General features: G+C 48.2%; 1 protein-coding gene across 1 annotated transcript; it reads right to left on the bottom strand.

Moving 5' to 3' along the window:
• Positions 1 to 2328: 2328 nt before the first annotated feature.
• On the bottom strand, positions 2329 to 20832 carry LPO (lactoperoxidase). The gene is made up of 12 exons (XM_007958008.1): positions 20757 to 20832; positions 19780 to 19867; positions 14700 to 14860; positions 13679 to 13796; positions 13085 to 13214; positions 12140 to 12343; positions 10370 to 10694; positions 7166 to 7326; positions 4596 to 4839; positions 3809 to 3982; positions 2898 to 3135; positions 2329 to 2536 (listed from the first exon to the last, which is right to left on the bottom strand). The coding sequence occupies exons 1-12, from the start codon at positions 20830 to 20832 to the stop codon at positions 2329 to 2331; spliced, it is 2127 nt and encodes a 708-aa protein (XP_007956199.1).
• Positions 20833 to 20881: the final 49 nt, after the last annotated feature.

The following is a 20881-nucleotide window of genomic DNA, read 5'->3' as shown; positions in this document are numbered from 1 at the left end:
GGTGAGAAAAACATTGTCTGTGCCTTCCTGGGGCTTACACCTTGACCGCGTCCTGGCTATGAGAGGTGAACAGGTGAGCCCTGTGAAATGAGCCATCAGTAAGAGGTCTGGGTGGTGGTCAACTTAGAGGTCCAGGAGTGCTGAGCTCCCTTTTCTTCCTTACCCTGCTTTCTTGCTTATCCATAGGAGCCTGCCTGGAGAGCCCTTCTGTACTATTTGCTTGTACCTGATGTTTGTGATAATAAAGCACCAAGGGTGAGGCTCTCTGCTCTATTGCATCTGTGGTTGGCTGGCACCTCAGCAGGAAGCTCCCTCTGAGCACTGGCCCTTGAGCCAGCGTGGTCTGTGCCTCGCCGTGCACCGGGGAGCCCTCCCTCCTTTGGCTGTTCCATAGGTCAAGGACGGTTGGTTTCTAGAAGCCTAGAGACCAGGTAAAGTGAGCAGATCCCCCAGCCTCACCCCGAACCCACCCTGAAGAACAGCAACTGTGGTCACTAAGCCCCTATGTTCGTTCATTGCTCTGGCAAACATTCGCTACTTGCTCACTTCATGATAGGCCCTGTGCCCCATGCTGGGAAACCAGGAGGACCAGACACTGTTCTGCCTTCAAGATGCTCACAGTCCAGTGGGAGAGAAAGCAGAGGTGCGGCGAGATGAAGGGCACCTCTGGATCCTGATTCCCTGCAGCCTGGCACAGTGGCTCAGAGCCTTCAAGACAGTAGACTCCTGTTCACTCTGCCTCCAGAGTGAAGTGGCCAGGTCCCCAGAGCAGAGACAGAGACAAGTAGGCCGAGGGGAAGGACAAGGCCAGTGCTCAGGGAGGGCAAGAGGGTATTTTTCTAATAGTCTTGCCTAGAGCTTGAGCCTGACCCCTTTGCCTGACTGGTAGACCCCTCCTCCCCACCTTCCCTCCCTTTTCCCCACATATAAGGAGAGGATACCTGCTGCTGGTAGCCTAAAGGTGTGCAGGATGATGGGGAGTAGTGTACCCACAGGGCCCTAAGTAACATTAGGATCTCCCCATGTTGAAAAGCAGGATAAACATTATCCACCCTCATTTCATTGAAGAGGAGGGAGGTGCTCAGAGAGATTAAGGGACTCATCTGAGACCATGAAGAAGTGGGTGCTGGAGTCAGGGCCACAGACCAGGTCTGCTGGCTCCTAGACTCTTCCCACAAGATAAGCGTCTCTCACCTCCACCCCACTAGTCTGGGGATCTGGAGGCCTCGGCCTGAGCCTGCCTGAGCTTACCCAGAGGGTCATTTTAAAAGCAGAACACATGAATACGTATTGGACATCAGCAAAAGAAATATTCTGGAGCTCTGGTGGAGTAGTGCCTAAAGCACTTGACTGCTAACCAGAAGGCTGGTGGTTCAAACCCACTAGCCACTCCTCAGAAGGAACATGGGGCAATCTGCTTCTGTAGAGATACTGCCTCGGAAAACCAAGGAGGGATTGCTATGAGTTGGATCCAACTCGATGGCAGTGAATTTTCAGAGGCCTTGTAGTCGCCAAAGAATGCCCTAGAAAAAGAGGGTATTTCCCAGAAGGGCTGCAAGAAGGGAAATTAATTTTGGCTTCAATGGAATCCAGGCTAAGTTTCCTTCTTGTTTTTATCTCTTGACACCACCACCTGCAATCCCACCCAAGGCCCCTCTCATGCTTCTCTAAGGCCACTGTCTCTTTCCCTAGGATCCCCTTGCCTCATCCCCTTCTTCAGAGCTCTTTGAAATCCCACCAAACCATGCCTTTCCACCCATAGATCCCACACATACATCTTAGCAGTAAGGCACACCTGGACTGTAAACATCTAGTTACTTATTTGATGGTGATTCCAAGCCTGGCTTCAGAAGGGAACAATGTCATTGCCAGCACCTTTAGTCAATCAGCAAATGTTTATTGAGCATTTACTGTGGGCTGAGAACCATGCTGTGGGCTCTGGGGGACACTCAGAAGCAGGCAGAAGTCCCCACCTCAAGTAGCTTACAGTGTAGTTTGAGAGGACTGGGGGCAGAAGCCATAGCCTCAGCCAAGGCTGGCTCAGGGGACAAAAGGGGCCACATCTGACTGGACTTGAAAGGCATCTCGGAGGGTCTAAGTGTTTGCAGAAAGGAAGATTTTCATAGGAAAGATGGGGTGGGAACAGTGGGAGCCAAGCAGATGAGGCAGCTGCAACTGGCATGGTAGTGAACCTCAGCTGAAAAGAAGGGCTGGCACCTTCCTTAGAATGTGGAGCTCTAAGAGACCAAGTCATTGAACTTGCATAAAATGGCATCATGAACCAGAGGGGCTTTGCTGTACCATGTGAGAGGCTATAGGATCCAGGCCCTAGTTTTCCACTGAGGCCCAGGGTGAGAGGTCCAGCTTATCAACTGCTGAGCAGTCCACAAAGTCTTGGGGATAGCTGTTGGCCTGGAATGGGTCCAGGGGGACCTTGGTGATATGGGTGTTGTCACAGACAAGGCGTGAGAAGGACACTTTCTGCAGAGCATCCTGCTGCTTCTTGGTGAAGACCCCAGGGTTCTCCCACCAGAACCTGCAGACAGAGCAGAGTCTTTCCAAATGGCCCAGAGCTGGCTCCTCCCTGGCCTGCCAGAGGGATGGAGTGTTTCTCTGAGCACCTCGGAGGGTGCCTTGGTATTGATTCTGTGGAAGGTAGCCTGGGTTTTACCCTGGTGATTGCCAACCAGCTAGAGATCTCCTTCTTCCCAATCTTGGGAGGACAGATGGGTAAGCCTCACCAAGGGAATGATGAGGCCAGTGAGGAAGGAGGTCTTGGGGGATAGGAGAAAGCCCACCCATGATAAGGTCTGGAGTCAGCTTTTATGCAGGATGAAATTGGGACACCCAATTTAGAGAATGTATCACTCGGCCCTCCCTGGCAAGGTTGCATGTACCTGTCTCCATCACGGATCTGCTGGAACTGTTTCCCCAAGAGGCAGGCCAGGAGAGGCCCCACTCGGCCTCCCTCTACCATGGGCTCAGCAATGGCCCCCATCCAGATGTCGATGTTGTCCGGGGTCCCATAAAGATCTAGCAACTTCTTAGCCAGCATCTTGTTCTTCAGCACAGTGTCCAGCTCCTCCAGTGTCTTGGGCTGGGCAAGGCCACAGAACTCTCTCCAGGAGTTGTACCCTAGGGTGGAGAGGCCAAGGCTGTGTCATCACAAGGGCTTCCTGCCCACATCCCCTGTTGGAGACATAACCCCACTCCATCTTCATCAGCCCCAGAAGGTCTAGGCTCCCAGCCTTTTGAGATGAGGGAGGCACTGGTCCACTCTTTACACCTTTGGCAAGTAAGTCTATAGAAGGCTAGATTATGTGGGGCTTATTATGGGCCCAGTCATAATTCCAAGCACAGTACAAATACTGTAAACTGAAAAACAAATGTTAAGTAACTTCCAGGGTTATATAACTAGTAGGTGGCATGGCTGGGCTTTGAACTCAGGCAGTCTAGCCCAATTACTACATTAAATTGCCTTTCATGGGCACAAAAGAAAGACCCAATAGTCATTTGTTTCTTTCTATTCTCCTTTTCTTAATCTCTTTTGGGCTTTTAAACTGGTTTTGCAAGCCAGTTGTTGGTTGCTTTTTCATCTGCACATTCCAAGATAGTACCAGGTATGTTCTCTTGTCTCTACATTAGGGAGACTGGGAGATTCCATTTCACAGATAAGCAGAGTGAGTTTTAAAAAATGGTCTATCTGCCCTCCGTCTTAGAACTTACCAGAGCTCAAGCAGAAGAGTCCCCAGGAGCCCCCAAAGCAGCTAACAGCTCCTGAGAGCCGGGTTAGTCCCAGGCCACTCACCAGGCAGCCCATGGTCCCGGCCCCGGTGTATGTTGATGGCGGCCAAGTCATGACCATAAATGTTGTGAGGTGGTTGGAACAACTTGTTGCGTAGCTCTCCTGTCATCATTTTATTCTGGTCCATCAACTTGGACTTCTTGGCCAGCAGGCCTCGCACCAGAGGGTCAATTCCACCTGCAAGAGAGACCCAAAGACCATCCTGAAGGTGAGGACATCTTCCACTGTTGGCCCCTTCCTCCACCAGACAGTGTCTCTCAGGTGAAAACAGAGCCAGCTGAACACGGCAGACTGGAAGGGGAAGAGGAGAGTGCGTTAAAGCCCACAGGGGAGATCTGGGGAGAGGCCAGCCCAGCTCTCTGGAAGGGGCATTCATGGGACTATGTCATGAATATAAACTTCAGGATTTTTTCCACGGTATAGTTCATGGAGTCAGCTCCTCCTCCTTCCACACGTTCCCCTGAGGAAGACAGCCACATGGGGAAGGGGTAGCATAAATCTTTACGAAATGGCCCTGACTTGTCAGATTTACTGACCACTTTCTGTTTGTCAGAAACACTTGCAGGTGCTCTGCACATGTATCACATCTAATTATTTTGGATATCCTAGCGAGATAGGTACTACTATTGTCTCCATTTTACAAATGAGAAAGCTGAGGCTTGGGGAAGTGAATTCACCAGCCTAGGGTCACACAGGAAATGCTTGGAGTCTGAGTTCCAAGCCAGGTTTCCCAAGAAACAGGCAGGAGAGTGGGAGAGCCAGGTGACAGCACTTTCTTGATCCCACATACCATCTTTGACTATCCTCCAGGTGTTGAAGAAAAGGGTATGCAGGGGGAGCTCTGGCTCCTGCTGATAGTTCTCATCCAGGCGGGACATCGTGGAGGGGATCTCTAAGTGGCCAAAGCGAAAGGCAAAGGTGAAGACGTTGGAAATCCGAGGATCCACAGACTCATCATATCCTTGGTATGGAGGGATCTGCTTCTGCTTCTCGTCACCCAGCACAATAGGCAGATAGTCCCTAAAGGTGATAATCTGGAGGGAGGAACAAGCCAGGGGGAAAGGGCATGAGAAGTCTCTGCAGAGGGAGGCTGGCAAGGAGCTGTGGTCAAGAGAGATGACAAATCAAAAATCAAGGATGGTAAGTAGATAGCATATATGCCCAGTTCCCCTTCCTACAACTGTGGCAGACATTGCTAATTGATCACGACATTCTTTCTGCTGATCTCTCATGATCTGTCTCGGTATAGGTGTCATCTGGATTTAGCATCTGGGATGCACTCTCTTTGCCATCTTTGCTCTAAGTTTCTGACCTTAATGCTAAACTCACAGTCCTTGTGTGTCACTTTAATTTAACAGATAATCAAACAGTATGGTACTCTTGGAAGAATACACACATAGGTTAATGAAATAGAATAAGCAACCTCAAGATAGATCCACACAAGTATACCCAATTAATTTTTGACAAAGAAACAAAAGCAATTCAATGGAGGAAGTTAGCCTTTTCCATAACTGGTACTGAAGCAATTGGAAATCCATAAGCAAAAAAATAAAAAGAACCTAGATCTAAACCCCACACTTTATACAAAGATTAACTCTAAATAGAAAACATACAATTATCAAACTTCTAGGAAAAAATACTCAGGATCTAGGGCTAAGCAAAGAGTTCTGAGACTTGGCACCAAAAGCATAATCTATGAAAGAAAATACTAATAAATTGGACTACATCAACATTAAAGACTCTTATTCTGCAAAAGGCAGAATAGAATGAAATGACAAAATATAGAGTGGGAGAAAATATTTTCAAATCAAGTATTTGACAAAGGACTTTTGTCTAGACTATATAAAGAACTGTCACCACTCAATATTTAAAAGAGAACTATTTGAAAATGGGCAAAAGATATGAACAGATATTTCACTGGAAGATACACAGATGGCAAATAAGCACATGAAAGGATGCAAATCATTATTAGCCACTAGAGGAATTCTGATTAATATCACAACGATATATCACTGCACACATACCAGAATAGCTAAAATAAAAATAGTGGTAACACCAAAAATTGATGAGGATGCTGAGAAATCAAATCATTCAAACATTGCTTGGGGGGATGTAAAGTGGTACAGCCAGTCTGGAAAGCCACTTGGCAGTTCCTTTAAAACTAAAAATGGACCTACTATATGGCCGAGCAATTACACTCTTGAGCATATCTCCCAGAGAAATAAAAATTTATTTTCATGCAGAAATGTGCACACAAATGTTATAGCAGCTTCATTCATAATAGCCAAAACCTGGAGACTACCTAGTTAAGCAAACTGTAGTACATCCATATCAACAAAAAAAGAAATGAACTCTTGATACATGCAACAGCATGAATGAACCTCAAGGAAATTATGCTGAATAATAATAATAACTATTTCAAAAGGATACATACTGCATGTGTCTATTTATCTAACACTCACAAAATAATAGAACTGTAGAGATGGAGCAGTCCACTCGTAACACATGGAGTCGCCATGAGCTGGAATCAACACGAAGGTAGTGGGTTTGGTTTTTGGTTTTAGAGTTGGAGAACAGGTTAGTGGTTGCCAGGGATTAGGGATGAGGGGTGCTGGCAGACATGATTTAAAAGGTTAGCATGAGGGAGTCCTGTGGTGATGGTGCAGTTAACTACCTTTATTGTGGTGGGGACTGCATGAAATTGCATAGAACTACATGCACACACACACACACACACACATACACAAATGATTACTTTTATAACTGGTGAAATCTGGATAAGTTCTATGGTAAATTTCCTGGTTTTGATATTGTACTATAGTTATACAAGATGTTAGCATTGGGGGAGGTTGGGTGAAGGGTGATAGAAACTCTGCATGTTTGTGTCTGTGTGTGTATGCAACTGCTGGTGAATTTATAATAATTTCAAAGTATAATGCTTTTTACACATGTGCATTGTTAATATGAACATATCAACCTTTCCAAGTCTCTTCTAGTCAGTTGATCAGCCAATCAACAACATCAGTTGAGTAAGTCCATGTCAAGTGGTTAAGGTGTAGAGAATTATAAAGGGAGAGAATCAAATCAAAACAAGTGCTTTGTGACAGTCCCAGGAATGATGGAGCCACCGTCCCAGTGACAGGACCAGGAGAGGTACACTCAAATGACTACCCCATTAATGCCTCGCTGATGCTCTGAATCCAGGGGTTCACCTGGGGACAGAAAAGTTGAAGAAAGGAAAGGATGGATGGATTAAAAGAATGAGACGATGGCAAGGAAGCAGCAGAGGGGTGGAGGGGAGAAACGAAGACATGGGAAACGGAGGGTGGCATGTGAGGCGGGGCTCCTGTCCTTCCTCACCTGCACGAAGGCTCCCAGGATTTTCCGGGTTTCCTGGTAGAGCGTCTCTCCGTCCCAATGAGGGTTGAGTCTCTTTAGTTCTCTGGCCAGCCGGTTGTGCTCTCGGAGGAAGAGGGTGTGGGAAGCAGCCAGCAGGATCTGCTCTGAGGCTCGGGAATCTCCTAGAAGCCCGGAAGTCAGGAAGGTGGATTCTCCCTGAGTAGCCTGCCTATAGGGCAGCTATGAGTCGGAATCAATTAGAGGGCATGATGGCACCCTAAGGGACGCTCTCCCAAGTGTCTCCTTCCAGTTAATTTAAGGGAAACAAACAAAAACCCCAAAGCCACTGAGATTGAGTCAGTTCTGACTCATAGTGATCCCCGCTGGGTTTCTAAGGCTGTAAATCTTTAAAGCAGACTGTCTCATCTTTCTTCCCCAGAGCAGCTATTGGATTTGAACCACCAACCTTTTGGTTAGCTGCCAAATGCCTTAACCACTGCATCACCAGAGCGCCTTAATTTAAGGGAAGTCCTGTGGAAAGTGAGATGGGGTTCTACCACTTTTTAGCTGTGTGACCTTGGGCAAGTTTTTTTAACATCTTAACATTTCTGAGCCTTAGAGTGGGCTTATCTGTGAAAACAAGGATAACAAGGCCTATCTCGCAGGGCTGTAGTAAAAGTGACATATTAAAAGAAATAAAATTTTACTAACTATAGTCCCAACTGCCTTCTAAGAAGAATGGTACAAACAAGTATTGTTGTTATTGTGTGCCACTGAGATAATTCTAACTCATAGCAATCCTGTAGGACAGAGTAGAACTGCCCCACTGAGTGTCCTAGGTTAGTGGGTTCGAACTGACAACCTTTATGTTAGTAGCTTAACACTTAACCATTGTGCCACCAAGGCCCCTTTCACAAATAAAGTGCTTTTTATTTTGTTGAGCAATTTTGAAGATTTTGGGGATGCAGGTTTGAGGGTGGGCTCCTGGGCAAGGCTTAACTTCTCTGTGGAAAAAAGAGAGAAGAATCTGGAGCTGGGAGAGTATCTGGGAGGGAGGAGGAGACAGCAAGAATGGAGAGGGGGCCGCTGAAATGGGGGGAGACCATGTGTTTCACAAGACAACTTCTCCCTGTTCCTCTAATCGTTAGGAAAGTCTGTTAACTTCACAAATGCTTGGGCTTAGTGGTTATTTTTGGGGAAGATGGGTAAGGACTCAGGTTTGTGTCTGGATTGGTGTGAGGCATGTGTGGACACAGAGTCTGAGAGATCCCGGCCTATGGGCCAGTCTTTTGCAACGTCTGGGTGGCTAGGAGTTTTTTCTAGAAGCCAAGATCAGAGAGGCCATGAGCCCCATAAATAAATAGACTTGAGGGGGCTCTGGTGGTCCACCATATGGAGCGGGGGCTTTGTAACAAGTTATAAAAAGCCTTAAAAATATATACTCTTCTTAATATAGAAATTCCTCCTCTAGGAAATTATATTAATTTCATAAAAATGTGCACAAAGATTTATGAACAATGATGTTCATTACCTAAAAAAACAAAACAAAAAAAAACCTAGAACAATTAGAAATAGCCTTTTGTTGTTATGTGCTGTCAAGTCACTTCTGACTCATCGTGACCCTATAGGACAAAGTAGAACCGCCTCATAGATTTTCCAAGGCTATAATATAAGGACGGGAGCTCTGGTAGCATAGTGCCTAAGGCACTTGACTGCTAACCAGAAGGCTGGCAGTTCAAACCCACCAGCCACTCCTCAGAAGGAAGATGGGGCAATCTACTTCCATAGTGATATTGCCTCGGAAACCCAAGGAGGGGTCGCTATGAGTCAGGTCCAACTCGACGGCACATAACAACATAATATTTATGGAAGCAGACTGCCATATCTTTCTCCCAAGGTGCAGCTGGGGTTTGAACTGCCTAGATTTTGGTTAGCAGCCGAGTGCTTAACCACTGCACCATCAGGGCTTCTTAGAAATAACCAACATGACCCCCAATAGGGCTGAAAAATCATGTTGTACAAGAAGAAGAATCATGTTATATACAGCATTATCCATAGTATTATTTCAATTATGTAAGAAATGTAGAATTCTATTTATGATAGAAAAAATACTGGAAGGATATTGTTATGGATTGAATTACGTCTCCCTAGCATATGTGCTGTAAATCCTAACCACTATACCTGAGGTTAGGAGCTCCAGTGGAGCAAGGGTTAAAGCAAAGGTGGGGGGTTCAAACCCACCAGCTGTTCCATGGGAGAAAGATGAGGCAATCAGCTTCTATAAAGATTTACAGCCTTGGAAACACTATGGGACAGTTCTACTCTGTCCTACAGGGTCACTATAAAGTCGGAACTGACTTGATGGCATTGGGTTTGTTTGGGGTTGATACGTGTGGTTATGATCCCATTTGGGAACAGCATTTTCTTTGTTATGTTAACGAGGCCATGTCAGTGTAGGGTGTTTTAAGCCTGTCATCTTTGAGATATGAAAGTAGGTTAGGCACAGACAAGCAAGGAGGGACTGAAGAAGCTAGATACCGAGCCCACATGAAGAACGTCAAGGAACCACGGAACAGAAGCTGAAAAGAGGTAACAACCTTCTCCTGGAGCTGACAGAGAGAGAAAGCCTCCTGCCAGAAGGCTGGCAGTTCAAACCCACCAGCCACTCCTTGGAAGGAAGGTTGGGCAATCCTACTTCCGTAGTGATACAGCCTCGGAAACCCAAGGAGGGGTCGCTATGAGTCGGGTCCAACTCGACAGCACATAACAATAACAGAGTCAGCGTCCAGAGTTTGGACTTCTAGCTTCCTGAATTGTGAGAAAATAAATTTGTTTGTTAAGCCACCCACTTGTGATATTTATGTTACAGAAGCACTAGAAAAACTAAGACAAATGTACATTACAATGCTAATTTCTTTGGGTGTTAGAATTGTGTGTAGTTTTTATTTTATACATATTTTTTAGTGCTTTCTTGACTCTCTTTCTTTTTTTACAGTGAACACATTCTCCTTAAATTCTCTATTCATCTGGGTCCTTCTATCAGCCCTGGATCAGTGTCAGGGGGAGTGGTGGCCTGGTGTGCATTTTTCCAGAAAGATCATGAGACGGAAGAGTAGCAAGGACTCCCTGGAAGTTGCCTGGAGGCCTTGTGAAGTTTTGGGTGTCCCTCAGTCCCCAGGGAAATGCCCTTATCTGTGGGTCCCTCCTTTCCCAACATAGACTCACCCGCCAGGAAGCAGGGCACTCGGGCCGTGGTGTTGATGAATTCGCAGGGGCTTGGCTTCTTGTTGTCGAAAGGCAGGTAGGGCAGCCCATGGTCCGAGAACTCCTGGTTGACGGCCAGGAGGCCCAGGGGGCTGCTGAGGTTGAGTAGGCGTCTGGCCAGACTCGCCTCCGACCCGTACACAAAGCTGGCATCCAGGAAGGAGGTGGGAGCATTGATCTGCTCTCGGGTCAGGGACTTGTAGGGTGAAGTGGGGCAGACGAACCCGGCTCGGAAGAATGGCATGCACTTCCCTTGAGTCTTCACCTTGGGGTCTTTGGGTGGGAACTGCAGAGATTGGGGGTGGTGACTGGGCAGGGATGGCACCTGGGCCCTGGGAACCTCTCTCTCTCCAGCTGAATCTGGATGCAGTTGGCAAAGATGCTGATGGTACCCTCCTGGGACCCTGGTACTTAACACTGACCCCAGACACCTCCTACTAACACCACACATCCTGTGCCCACAAACCCTAAAGTTCATTATAGCTCACTATGAGGGGCATCATTTAGTCTTTCACAGCTTGGGCTCCAGATTTCTGATGGAATGGAGCTTGAGATCCCTGGATAGGGAAGCTGGACATCAGATGAGAAAAGGTTTGTTAATAATTACTCCCAATAACTAAAAAAGACCAAACTCACTGACATCAAGTCGATTCTGACTAATAGAGATCCCCATTGGGTTTTGAGACTGTAAATCTTTACTGAAGTAGATTGCCCTATCTTCCTTCCTCTGAGCGGCTGGTGGGTTTGAACCACTGACCTTCTGGTTAGCAGCCAAATGCCTTATCCACTACACCACCAGAGGTCTACTACTAATAATAGCTACCATTTATTTTTTTTGAACCTACTAGGTCAAGCATTATGTAAACTTTATCTCACGTAGGTCCTCACAAAACCCTGCAAGGTAGAAAAGTCAATCCCATCCTACAGGTGAGAAAACTGAGGCCCAGAAAGGTTGAGTAACTTGCCCAAGGACTTACAAACTAGAAAGGAAAGATGTAGGTAGGATTCAGATGCAGATCGACTCACTCTGCAGCCCATGTTTTTTCTACCATAGCACATAGCCTTGACTTGTTTGAATGAATAAATGACTTTCTAACTGTAAAATCCACAAATAATAAGAAAAGGTGCACCACTGCAAAGTCCTCTCCCCTCCTGCTGGAAATTCCCACAAATTCCTGCTGGCTCATTCTGACTTGTCCATCAAGTGTCAGCTCCTTCTGAGAATAGGCTCTGAGCCCAGAATGATTTAGTGTCTTTCCATAAACTTTCTTGTTTGTGCACCAAATCCCCTGGTGATTTGGTAGTATTGGATTCTGTTTCCGAATGTCTGGATGGGGCTTGCAATTTTGCATGTCTAATAAGTCCCCAGGTGATGCAGACACTGCTGAGCTGGGGACTTAGACAACCCTCCCCAGAGCGTCCTGATTTTGTCATTAGTGGTGTACTTGTTCCCTTCTCACATTGGCCCTTGGTCCTCGGACAGGAACAGCATCTTATTCACCTTTGAGTTCCTGGTGCTTGTTGTTGTTATGTGCTGTCGTGCTGGTACTTAGTGCTTGAGCAATGTCTATTTAGTGCATAAATGGATAAGTGAATGAATGGACGTGCTAGGCTTGGGAAGCTATCAAATCAGCATTCAAGATCTACCAAGAGATCCTGATGGGGCATGTCTACTACATCAGGGTGGGCCATGGGCTTGTCCAGGGTAATCATCTAGCTGAAGGGACCTACCAAGATGGGGAAACAGTTGTCTCTCTGGATACAGTGTTCTTCACACAGGGCTTTGGAGTACTCACTACTCCCCAGCTCAGTGTCAGGGGCAAAGTCCAGGTCGTGGTCCACAAGTTGACCCCACTGCATGAAAAGCAGGGACGTGTTTTGGTCCAGAACATCCTCATTCAGGTAGCTGATAATCTGGTTGGATACCTCACGGGCCTAGAGATGGACAGAGAAGAGAAGGATTGGAGAAAAAGGTGATTTGAGGATTCAGATTCAACTACAGTTTGTCGAGTATTTGTGATGTAACAGGTATATTTAATCCCCATGACAACACTGTAGGGTGGGTGGCATTGCTTCCATTTTATAAAGAGAACGAGTCAGAGAGGTGAAGTCAGTTCTCCCAGGCCCTGTAGCTATGAAGGGACAGAGGTAGGATTGAAACCAGGTCTGTATGGCTTCTAAGGCCGGAGCTTTCCTCACTATGAAGAGGGAGAGCAAAGACAGGCTGCCTTGGAAACAAGTGCCAAGGAGGTGCTAGGTGTCCAGGGGTAGGAGAGGGGTTCTGGGTAGGGTCTGCCAGCTCAGATGAAACCAACAGATAGGACCTCCAGGCAAACAACAGCTGATGCACTCCGGGTGCTGGGGCAGGGCAAGGGCGAGCAGGCTGGGGTTAGGAGGCCATCTGGCTGGAGGACCTCAGGGTATCTGGCTTGCGGGCAGCTGGGATGCGACCACCACTTGGCTGGACGTCGGGCTCTGCTGCCCTCTAGTGGCATTTTGGAGAACAGAGCCAAAGAGCAGGTCCAAATCTCCAGCTCTCTCCGGATGCGGCTCCAAGGCCAGCCTCCGACCCTGTCACCTATTTCTACTCCCCTTCCATCTGTGTTTGGGGAGTGCATTCCCTCCCCTGCACCCTTCATCCCCTATTCTCGGGGCCCACCCCCATCTCGCCCTCACCAGCGGGAGACGGAAGCCGTTCCGCGTCTTTCCCGGCGTCCACCCAAAGGGGAGAGAGAGCCCGTCCTCGTACTCAGCGGGAAGCCAGCGCGCCAGCGCCCTGTTGGCGGCTCCCAGTGTGGGGTTCCTCCTGAAACCAAGACCCGCCCTCAGCCTCGGCCGTCCCGCCGGGGTTTGCTTCTTCGCGGAGCCCCGACTGACCCGGGAAGGACCTAGGAACCTCTGTCCTAGGGAAAGGGGACAAGGAGGAGGTGCCCTCTCATGGGTGGAGTGTCTAAATTACCCCCACTCACTTGGGAAAGCTGCTGGCACCAGTGCGATTCAGTGGGCTCCTGGGAGAAGGCTGGAGACTATAATCTTTAGAAGGTGGGGAAGTTGGGGGAGGGTTTCCTCGGAAAAGATTCCTCCCAGTCGCAAATCCAGGGGAGTAGGAGTGGGGGTTGGGTCTGGAATGCCCAAATGGCAAAGTGCCTGGCTCGGCTGGGCAGGTGGGCTGGGCTAGTCTAGGTTAGACAGGTGGGCTGGGCAGGTAGGGTGGTCCTGGTGGTTCTGAGAGGGTCTGTCCCGCCCCCACCCCCACTCCTACCCAGTCACCTGTTGTTACAGTCTCCTGTAATGGTGCGATAAGGGCTGTTCATGTCGCATTTCACCACAGGGGCAGGGACACCGCAGCCCACTTCATGAGAGAGGAAAGCCAAGTCTAGGCTGGGGTCTGAAACAGAAGGAACCCCAAAAGGGCTAAGTTATTTCTCCATTCTGCAGAGGGAGTAGGAAATTGAAATCAAGGATGGCCTTACATTGTTTCAGGCCCAGGTTACCCAGAACAGGTTGGAAAGCTCATCTCCTGTGACATAATCCTAGTAAATCCCCCTGACACAGGTGGCTTAAATGTCCACCCCCTCAGGCGGAACTGGTGACCCTGTGGTTTCCCATGTTTATTGACTTTAGCGCTTCCTCTGCACAGAGGTTTTACAGATGGTATTATCCAAAGGTCACTCATGTCCCCTCATTAAGACTTTGCAAGGTGACCTTGCTGGGTCTGAGTTCCTGCCTCTGCAGAAAGAACGTTGGACTAGATGTCCTCAAAGCTGCTCCTCACTCTGCCCATCTATGATCCTAAAGGGGAGAGACGGAATGAAGCTCTTCGCAGTCTCTGCTCTCTCCTGCAAGGTTCCTGGGTGGCGCAAATGATTTGCACTTGTCTCCTAACCTAAAGTTTGGAGGTTTGAACCCACCCAGTGGTGCCACAGAAGAAAGACCTGGCAATCTGCTTCCATAAAGATGAAACCAAAAACCAAACCAAACTCACTGCCATGGAGAAGGATCCCACCCATAGCGACCCCTTCTTGGGTTTCTGAGGCATTATCACTAGGGAAGTAGATTGCCCAACCTTCCTTCCAAGGAGTGGCTGGTGGGTTTGAACCGCCAGCCTTCCGGTTAGCAGTCAAGTGCCTTAGACACTCCACCACCAGGAAAGCTCTATGGAGCAGTTCTACTCTGTTATGTGGAGTTACCATGAGATGGAATCAACTCAACAGCAATGTTTTTTTTTTTGCCTTCTCCTGCTGGGAGATGACCCCTTCCTGCTATCAGAGGACTAGTGAGTTTTCTGTACCTGTGACATTGGTCAAGGTTGACTTCTGTGTCACTCTCTTTAAGGACTCCTCCCACACCTGCCCTTTGTGGATGGCCGTGCGTGTCTGGCCTTTGGCATGCTTGAGATATTCCATGAGCTGTCGGGTGGTGGGAGACTGTGAGCTCATAGAGATCTTCAGCCTGCAATGGAGAGCAATGGAGAAGTCATGAGGGGGTCCCAGGCTCCGATCCCATAGAAGGATGAGGTAGTGTCCATATAGGAGGCACCATGGCAGAGTGTGGGCAACATGTAGGAGACATGCACTTCTTGTGCTTGTGGACCTTTTCTTCATTCTGTGTAATGCTTCTGGAAGGTGTCTTCCCGGAAGAGGAAGCAGCAGTATGTCCTTAAGCTTGTTAGTAGGTCCCGAGGGAAGGCAGGTGGATGGACATGACAGACTAGAGCTGAATCACAGAGTTGCAGTTGGGCTGGCTATGTCAGAATCAACCGGGGCCATTTTAAGAACACACAGTTTCCGGGATTTACTGAGTCACACTTGGGGAGCCCTGACATGAGCTGGCATCTCCTCAAGTCTTATGGCCTTGTAATTAGAGGAATAAGATGCTTAAGAAACTTCTGACCATAAAACCCCCCTTAACTGCTTCTGAAGGAGCTCTGGAGTGGAGTGCCTAAGGCATTTGACTACTAACCAGACGGCAAGTGGTTCAAACCCACCAGCCACTCTGCAGAAGGAAGACTGGGCAATCTCCTTCTGTAGAGATTTACCACCTCTGAAACCCAAAAGCAGTCACTACGAATCAGAACCAACTCGATGGCAGTGAGGTTTTTTTTTTTTTTTTCTTTAACTTGCTTCTGGGCCTAGAGTCAGCGTGGACTTTGTTTAGATGTAGCACAGATTGGTGCTGGGCCATGCATCCTGCCTATTGCTGACCCAACCTTGGACATGATGTCTAGCCTATTTATTCCCTAATTCCCACAAGTAAAATGAGAAGCCAAAATCCTCTATTAAGAAGTTTGTGACAACACAGAGATGACCGAGGGCAAGGTGTAGTTGGAAAAATCCCTCCATGCGAACTTTCTACCCGCTCACCATACCTCAGTTTCATCATGTGTGAGAAAAGGGGGTTTGACACAGTAGTTCACCACTTGGCTGTTAACAGAAGGGTCGGTGGTTTGAAGCCACTCTGTGGGAAGAGGATGTGGCAGTCTGCTTCCATAAACATTACAGCCTTGGAAACCCTAGGGGCAGTTCTACTCTGTTCTAGGGGGTTGCTGTGAGTCAGAATCAATTCAACAGCAATGAGTTTGATTTTTGGTAGGTACCACAAACTATTTGAACTTGACAGCTGCCATAAAGGTTGGCAGTTTGAACCCACCAGGCAGCACCACAGAAGAAAGGCCTGGTGATCTGCTTCCATAAAGATTACATCCAAGAAAATCCTATGAAGCAGTTCTTCTCTGTAACACAAGAGGTTGCCATGAGTTGGGATTGACTCGACAGCAATAGGTTTGGTTTATGAGATGATCTCTGAGGTGTGCTATGCCAGGAAGACTTTGAAATATTGGAAGTCACCCAGGTTGAGCTATTAACTCTACATAGAAGTGTTAGAGGGCAAGGTATCTTGGCCTCAGGGACTACATGGTGATTAGGGCTGGCACAAGGAGCACTCTGAGGGTTGGGTTCTAATCACAGGCCCACCACCTCTTATTCTTCCCTCCTGGGTAAAAAAGAACCCAAGAGAACAAGCCATTTTGCATTTTTGCTGCTTTCGCAAGAAGACAGCATAGCCCAGTGGCCTAGACTCTTTCACTGTCCAGTAGGTAACCACTAACCATATGTGAATATTTCATTGAACTTCGTTAAAATTAAGTCAAATAGAAAATTCATTTCATCAGTTGCACTGCCTCATTTCAAGTGCCACATGTAGTGAACTGCGACTGTACTGGATGGTGCAGACACGGAACGTTTCCATCACAGGAAGTTCTGCTGGACGGCATGGCCTCGAGTTCTGGCCTAGAGCCAAACACGCAGTTTTGAATTCTGGTCCTGCCAGGATTGGCTTAAATATTCGACCTCGGGGTAACCTGCCTCTCATCTGTGAATTGGAAATCAACACGCTACTTATACCAGAGACTCAGCGTGTGAACTTTGGAACAGACTGGCTGGGTTTGACTCCTAAGTGCCACTTTGGGCAAGTTACTCAACCTCTCTATACCTCAGTTTCTTTATCCATAAAACGAGGATAATGATACTAATATTAGGTTGAACCATGGTATTTGATCATTTTTTTTACCTAAAAAAAAAAAAAAAAAGCTGATCCGACACTTGTTTATGGATTGAATTGTGCCCTCCTAAAACGTGGTTTGGGAGCTCTGGTAGCATAGTGGCTAAGGCACTTGACTGCTAACCAGAGGGCTGGCGGTTCACCCCCACCAGCCACTCCTCGGAAGGAAGGTTGGGCAATCCTACTTCCGTAGTGATACTGCCTCGGAAACCCAAGGAGGGGTCGCTATGAGTCGGGGCCGACTCGACGGCACATAACAACAACAACAACACAGTGAGACCATATTAGTGTAAGATGTGTCCTACACCTGTTCACTTCTGAGATGTAAAAAGGGGATTAGACACAGAAAAGAGGCCAAAAGGGCTGGGAAGGGAGATAGATGCCTCGTGAAAGAGCCGAGGAATGCGGGGCTACAGGAGGAGACCTGGCTCTCTCTTTGACCCCAGCCGATAGAAGGAGAGCCCTCCCCACGACTGGTGCCCTGGATTTCTACTTATAGCCTCCTAAACTGTGAGAACATAAATTTCTGCCAGTGTCTCCGCTGGGCGGCACGAGGAAAGGAAGGCACACAGCATTGTGGGGAGGAATGAGTATAACGCAGTGAGTTAGGCTGGCTTCGCTAGGGCTGTCCCTGGCACAGAGCAAACACACGGATCATCAGCGGCAAGAGCGGTGCAGGACAGTTTAGAGCAAGGCCTCCCACACCCTGGACAGCGCAAGGCGGGTTACCGGGCTTCCCCAGGGCGCCACCTGCAAGATCCCCTCAGGGGGTTCCAGGTTTTCTCCCTCTCCGGGTGTGGCCTGGGCTCTCGGGGTTCCCGCCTGAACACTGACTCACCAGGGACTTACCCCCTGCTTTATATCAGGGATGGACTCTGCTGGAGCCGTCAGGCCTTTGGGGGACTCTTCGTCCATCCCCAATGCTTCCACCCAGGCTAAGCCACCATCCCCACCCCCACCCCGCCCCCACCTGGATCACCGCATTAGCCTCCTCTCCCGTCTCCCTCCCATTCATTCTACACACAGAGGCTGGGGTGATCTTTTTAGAATGAAAATCAGACCATGCACTGCCCTGCTTAAAGCTCTTCCAAGGGCTTACCCTGGGCTGTGGGACAAATTCAGCCCTTGGGGCCCACCCCTCTACCACCCGCCTCCTTTGTTTCCTCAGCACCGCAGCTCTCTCTTGCCTCAGGCCTTTGCTCTAGTAGTTCCCTTACCTGGAAGGCCTCGGCCCCGCCCCGCCCCAAAGCTGGCTCCTTTCCTCGCTCGCTAGGCTCCCTGACCTCTTGCCTAGTTTTGCCCCCTTTGCTGCCCATTTCCTCCATTGTCCTTATTAGAGGGGCCAGATTATTTGCTTGTCCTTGTGTGTCCTTGTGTAAAAGGATATTTAAATGTGACTCTGTCTTTCTGAGGCCGCTAAATCCAAGAACTAGACAGTGGGCATAAGTATCCCCCACACTCCAGAACAGGGCTCGGGTCCTTCCCTCACCTCACAGGACTTGCAAAGGTGGAGGATGAACACCGATTTTGTGACTTGGATACTATGTCCCACTTTGGGGCTATGAGAAGATTGAAGTGAAGGAGAAAGAGAAGATTTTCATCTGTAGATAGTTCCGGAAATGTTGAGCCTCCCTGCCCCCACCATGGAGGTCTCCCCTTGGCTTTCATTTTAGTGAGAAGAACCTAACAGGGCCATTCACCGAAGCGGAGGGCTTAGAGTGTGGGCTGAAGTCTTGGCTGGAGGTTTTTTTTTTTTTTCCCAAGATGGCTTGTGATTGTTTGTTGTTGTTGTTATGTGCCGTCCAGTTGGACCGGACTCATAGTGACCCCTCCTTGGGTTTCTGAGGCAGTATCACTACGGAAGCAGATTGCCCCATCTTCCTTCTCAGGAGTGGCTGGTGGGTTTGAACCGCCAGCCTTCTGATTAGCAGTCAAATGCCTTTGGCACTACCCTACCAGAGCTCCTTGTGATTGTTTACTAGGAGCCGTAGAGTAGATTCGAACTCATAGTGATCCTATAGGATGGAGTAGAACCGCCCCCTAGGGTTTCCCAGGCTGCGGTCCTCACAGGAGCAGATGGCCAGGTCTTTCTTCCATGGAGCGATTGACCAGTAGTCCAAACCACCCACCCTTCAGTTAACAGCTGAATGCTAAACCACTGCGCCACCAGGGCTCTTCTTCATCCTCCCCATTATCCAGGAAGGAAGCAAATTTAGCTGGCATTTGATAAGCAAAAAAAAAAAAAAAAATTGCCATTGATTTTATTCCAATTTATAGTGATCCTATAGGACAAGGTAGAACTGCTCCATAGGATTAGTGCTTGGCTGCTAACTGAAAGGTTGGTATTTGAACCCAACAGTGGATCCACAGGAGAAAGCTATGGCAATCTGCTTCCGTAGGGATTTATAGCCTTGCAAACCCTAAAGGGGAGTTCTACCCTGTTCTGTAGTGTCACTATAAGCTAAAAGCAACTGGGCAGCAGTGGGTTTTATTGACTCCATAAATAACAAAGACCGTCCACCAACAGGCTTTCTGAGATTCTGGAATGGACAAGCTGAGGAAGCAGTCAGCCACGTGGAAGAAAGTTCTTATAGGATTACAGTAGTTGTCCTTTCAAGATAATCTACAGGATTTCAGGAGTATTGGGTTGTTGCTCTTGCTTGCCACATACTTGAGGTGGCCACATGCTTGAGGTGGTGTGGAAGGGCAAGTTTTATAATTGCTTTGGATCACTAGCTTGTCAGGGCTGGCTTAGTAGTGCTTGTCGTGAGCTGAAAGCCTGAGAAGGAGGTATGTGTGTGTGTTTCACGTACCTAGTTCGGGAATCCAGGAAGGCCTTGTTGACTTGGACCTTGACCTGACTCACAGCATCAGAGATGTCAGCAGCAGTGGTGGTCTGTGCTTGGAGTGAGAGAGCAGGGAGAAGACGTCATACACCACACTCTGAGATGCCCTGTGCCTCTGCCTCCCTCCTTCTCAGCCATCACTCCCACCCCTCACATCTGAGAAGGCAGAAGATCAGGATTGGGAAACTTTCACAAGAGTTCCAATGCTCTAGAAGAAAAAAAGCCCAGAATGGGAAGAGCACTCTCTAGTGATAAGCTTTCAAAATTTATCTTCTGGATTCCACTAAGAATACCCAGTGATGGGACTAAGAGTGGGACCACTCAGGTTGGCTCAGCTACTGGGCTGAGAGGATTTTGCTAGCTCCTGGTTAGCATCAGTTAGCTGATGACCAGGACTCTGAAGTAGGCAAGGAGATGATGTGAGGGTAGAAGTGGGACTCCTGTTTTCATTCTTATTGGGGTCTGAAGTAGTGGGGTGAGCAGGATGCACGCTCTGAACAGGGGGAATGTAGTGGGTTGAGTAGTGTCCTCCAAAAACCCATGTTCATCCAGAACCTCAGAATGGGATTTTATCTGGAAACAGGGTCTTTGCAGATGTTATTAGTTGAGATCATACTGGATTAAGGTGGACCGTAAATCCAATGGCTGGTGTCTGTATAAGAAGAGGAGCAGGCACACAGTTTCCCCCAGAAAGGTAGGCCATTTGAAGGCACAGACAAGGATTGGAGTGATGCAGCTTCAAGCCAAGGAAGGCCAAGATTGCTTGGAGCCACCAGAAGCTAGAAGAGGTCAGGAAGGATTCTCCCCTAAAGCCTTGAGAGAGAGCACGGCCCTGGTGATACCTTGATTTTGGCCTCCTGAACCATGAGAGGACTTATTTCTATTTTCCAGTTTGTGGTAATTTGCTAGGGCAGCCACAGGAAACTAATACAGGAGATACTTACCACTTGTGGCAGATACTGCAGTCTGGAGCAAGGTCAGAGAAGCCAGGAGGGCTGGGAGATGGAGAACAACCCTCATAGCTGAAATGAGACCCAGAGTCATTTGTGAGCCTTGCTAAACCCCCAAT

The sequence above is a fragment of the Orycteropus afer genome, unplaced genomic scaffold (genome assembly GCF_000298275.1).
Source record: "Orycteropus afer afer isolate SDZICR_OR568_19922 unplaced genomic scaffold, OryAfe1.0 scaffold00834, whole genome shotgun sequence".
Taxonomy (NCBI): Eukaryota; Metazoa; Chordata; class Mammalia; order Tubulidentata; family Orycteropodidae; genus Orycteropus; species Orycteropus afer.
Note: the sequence above shows the minus strand (reverse complement) of the source record. Positions and strands in the feature narration are given on the sequence as shown.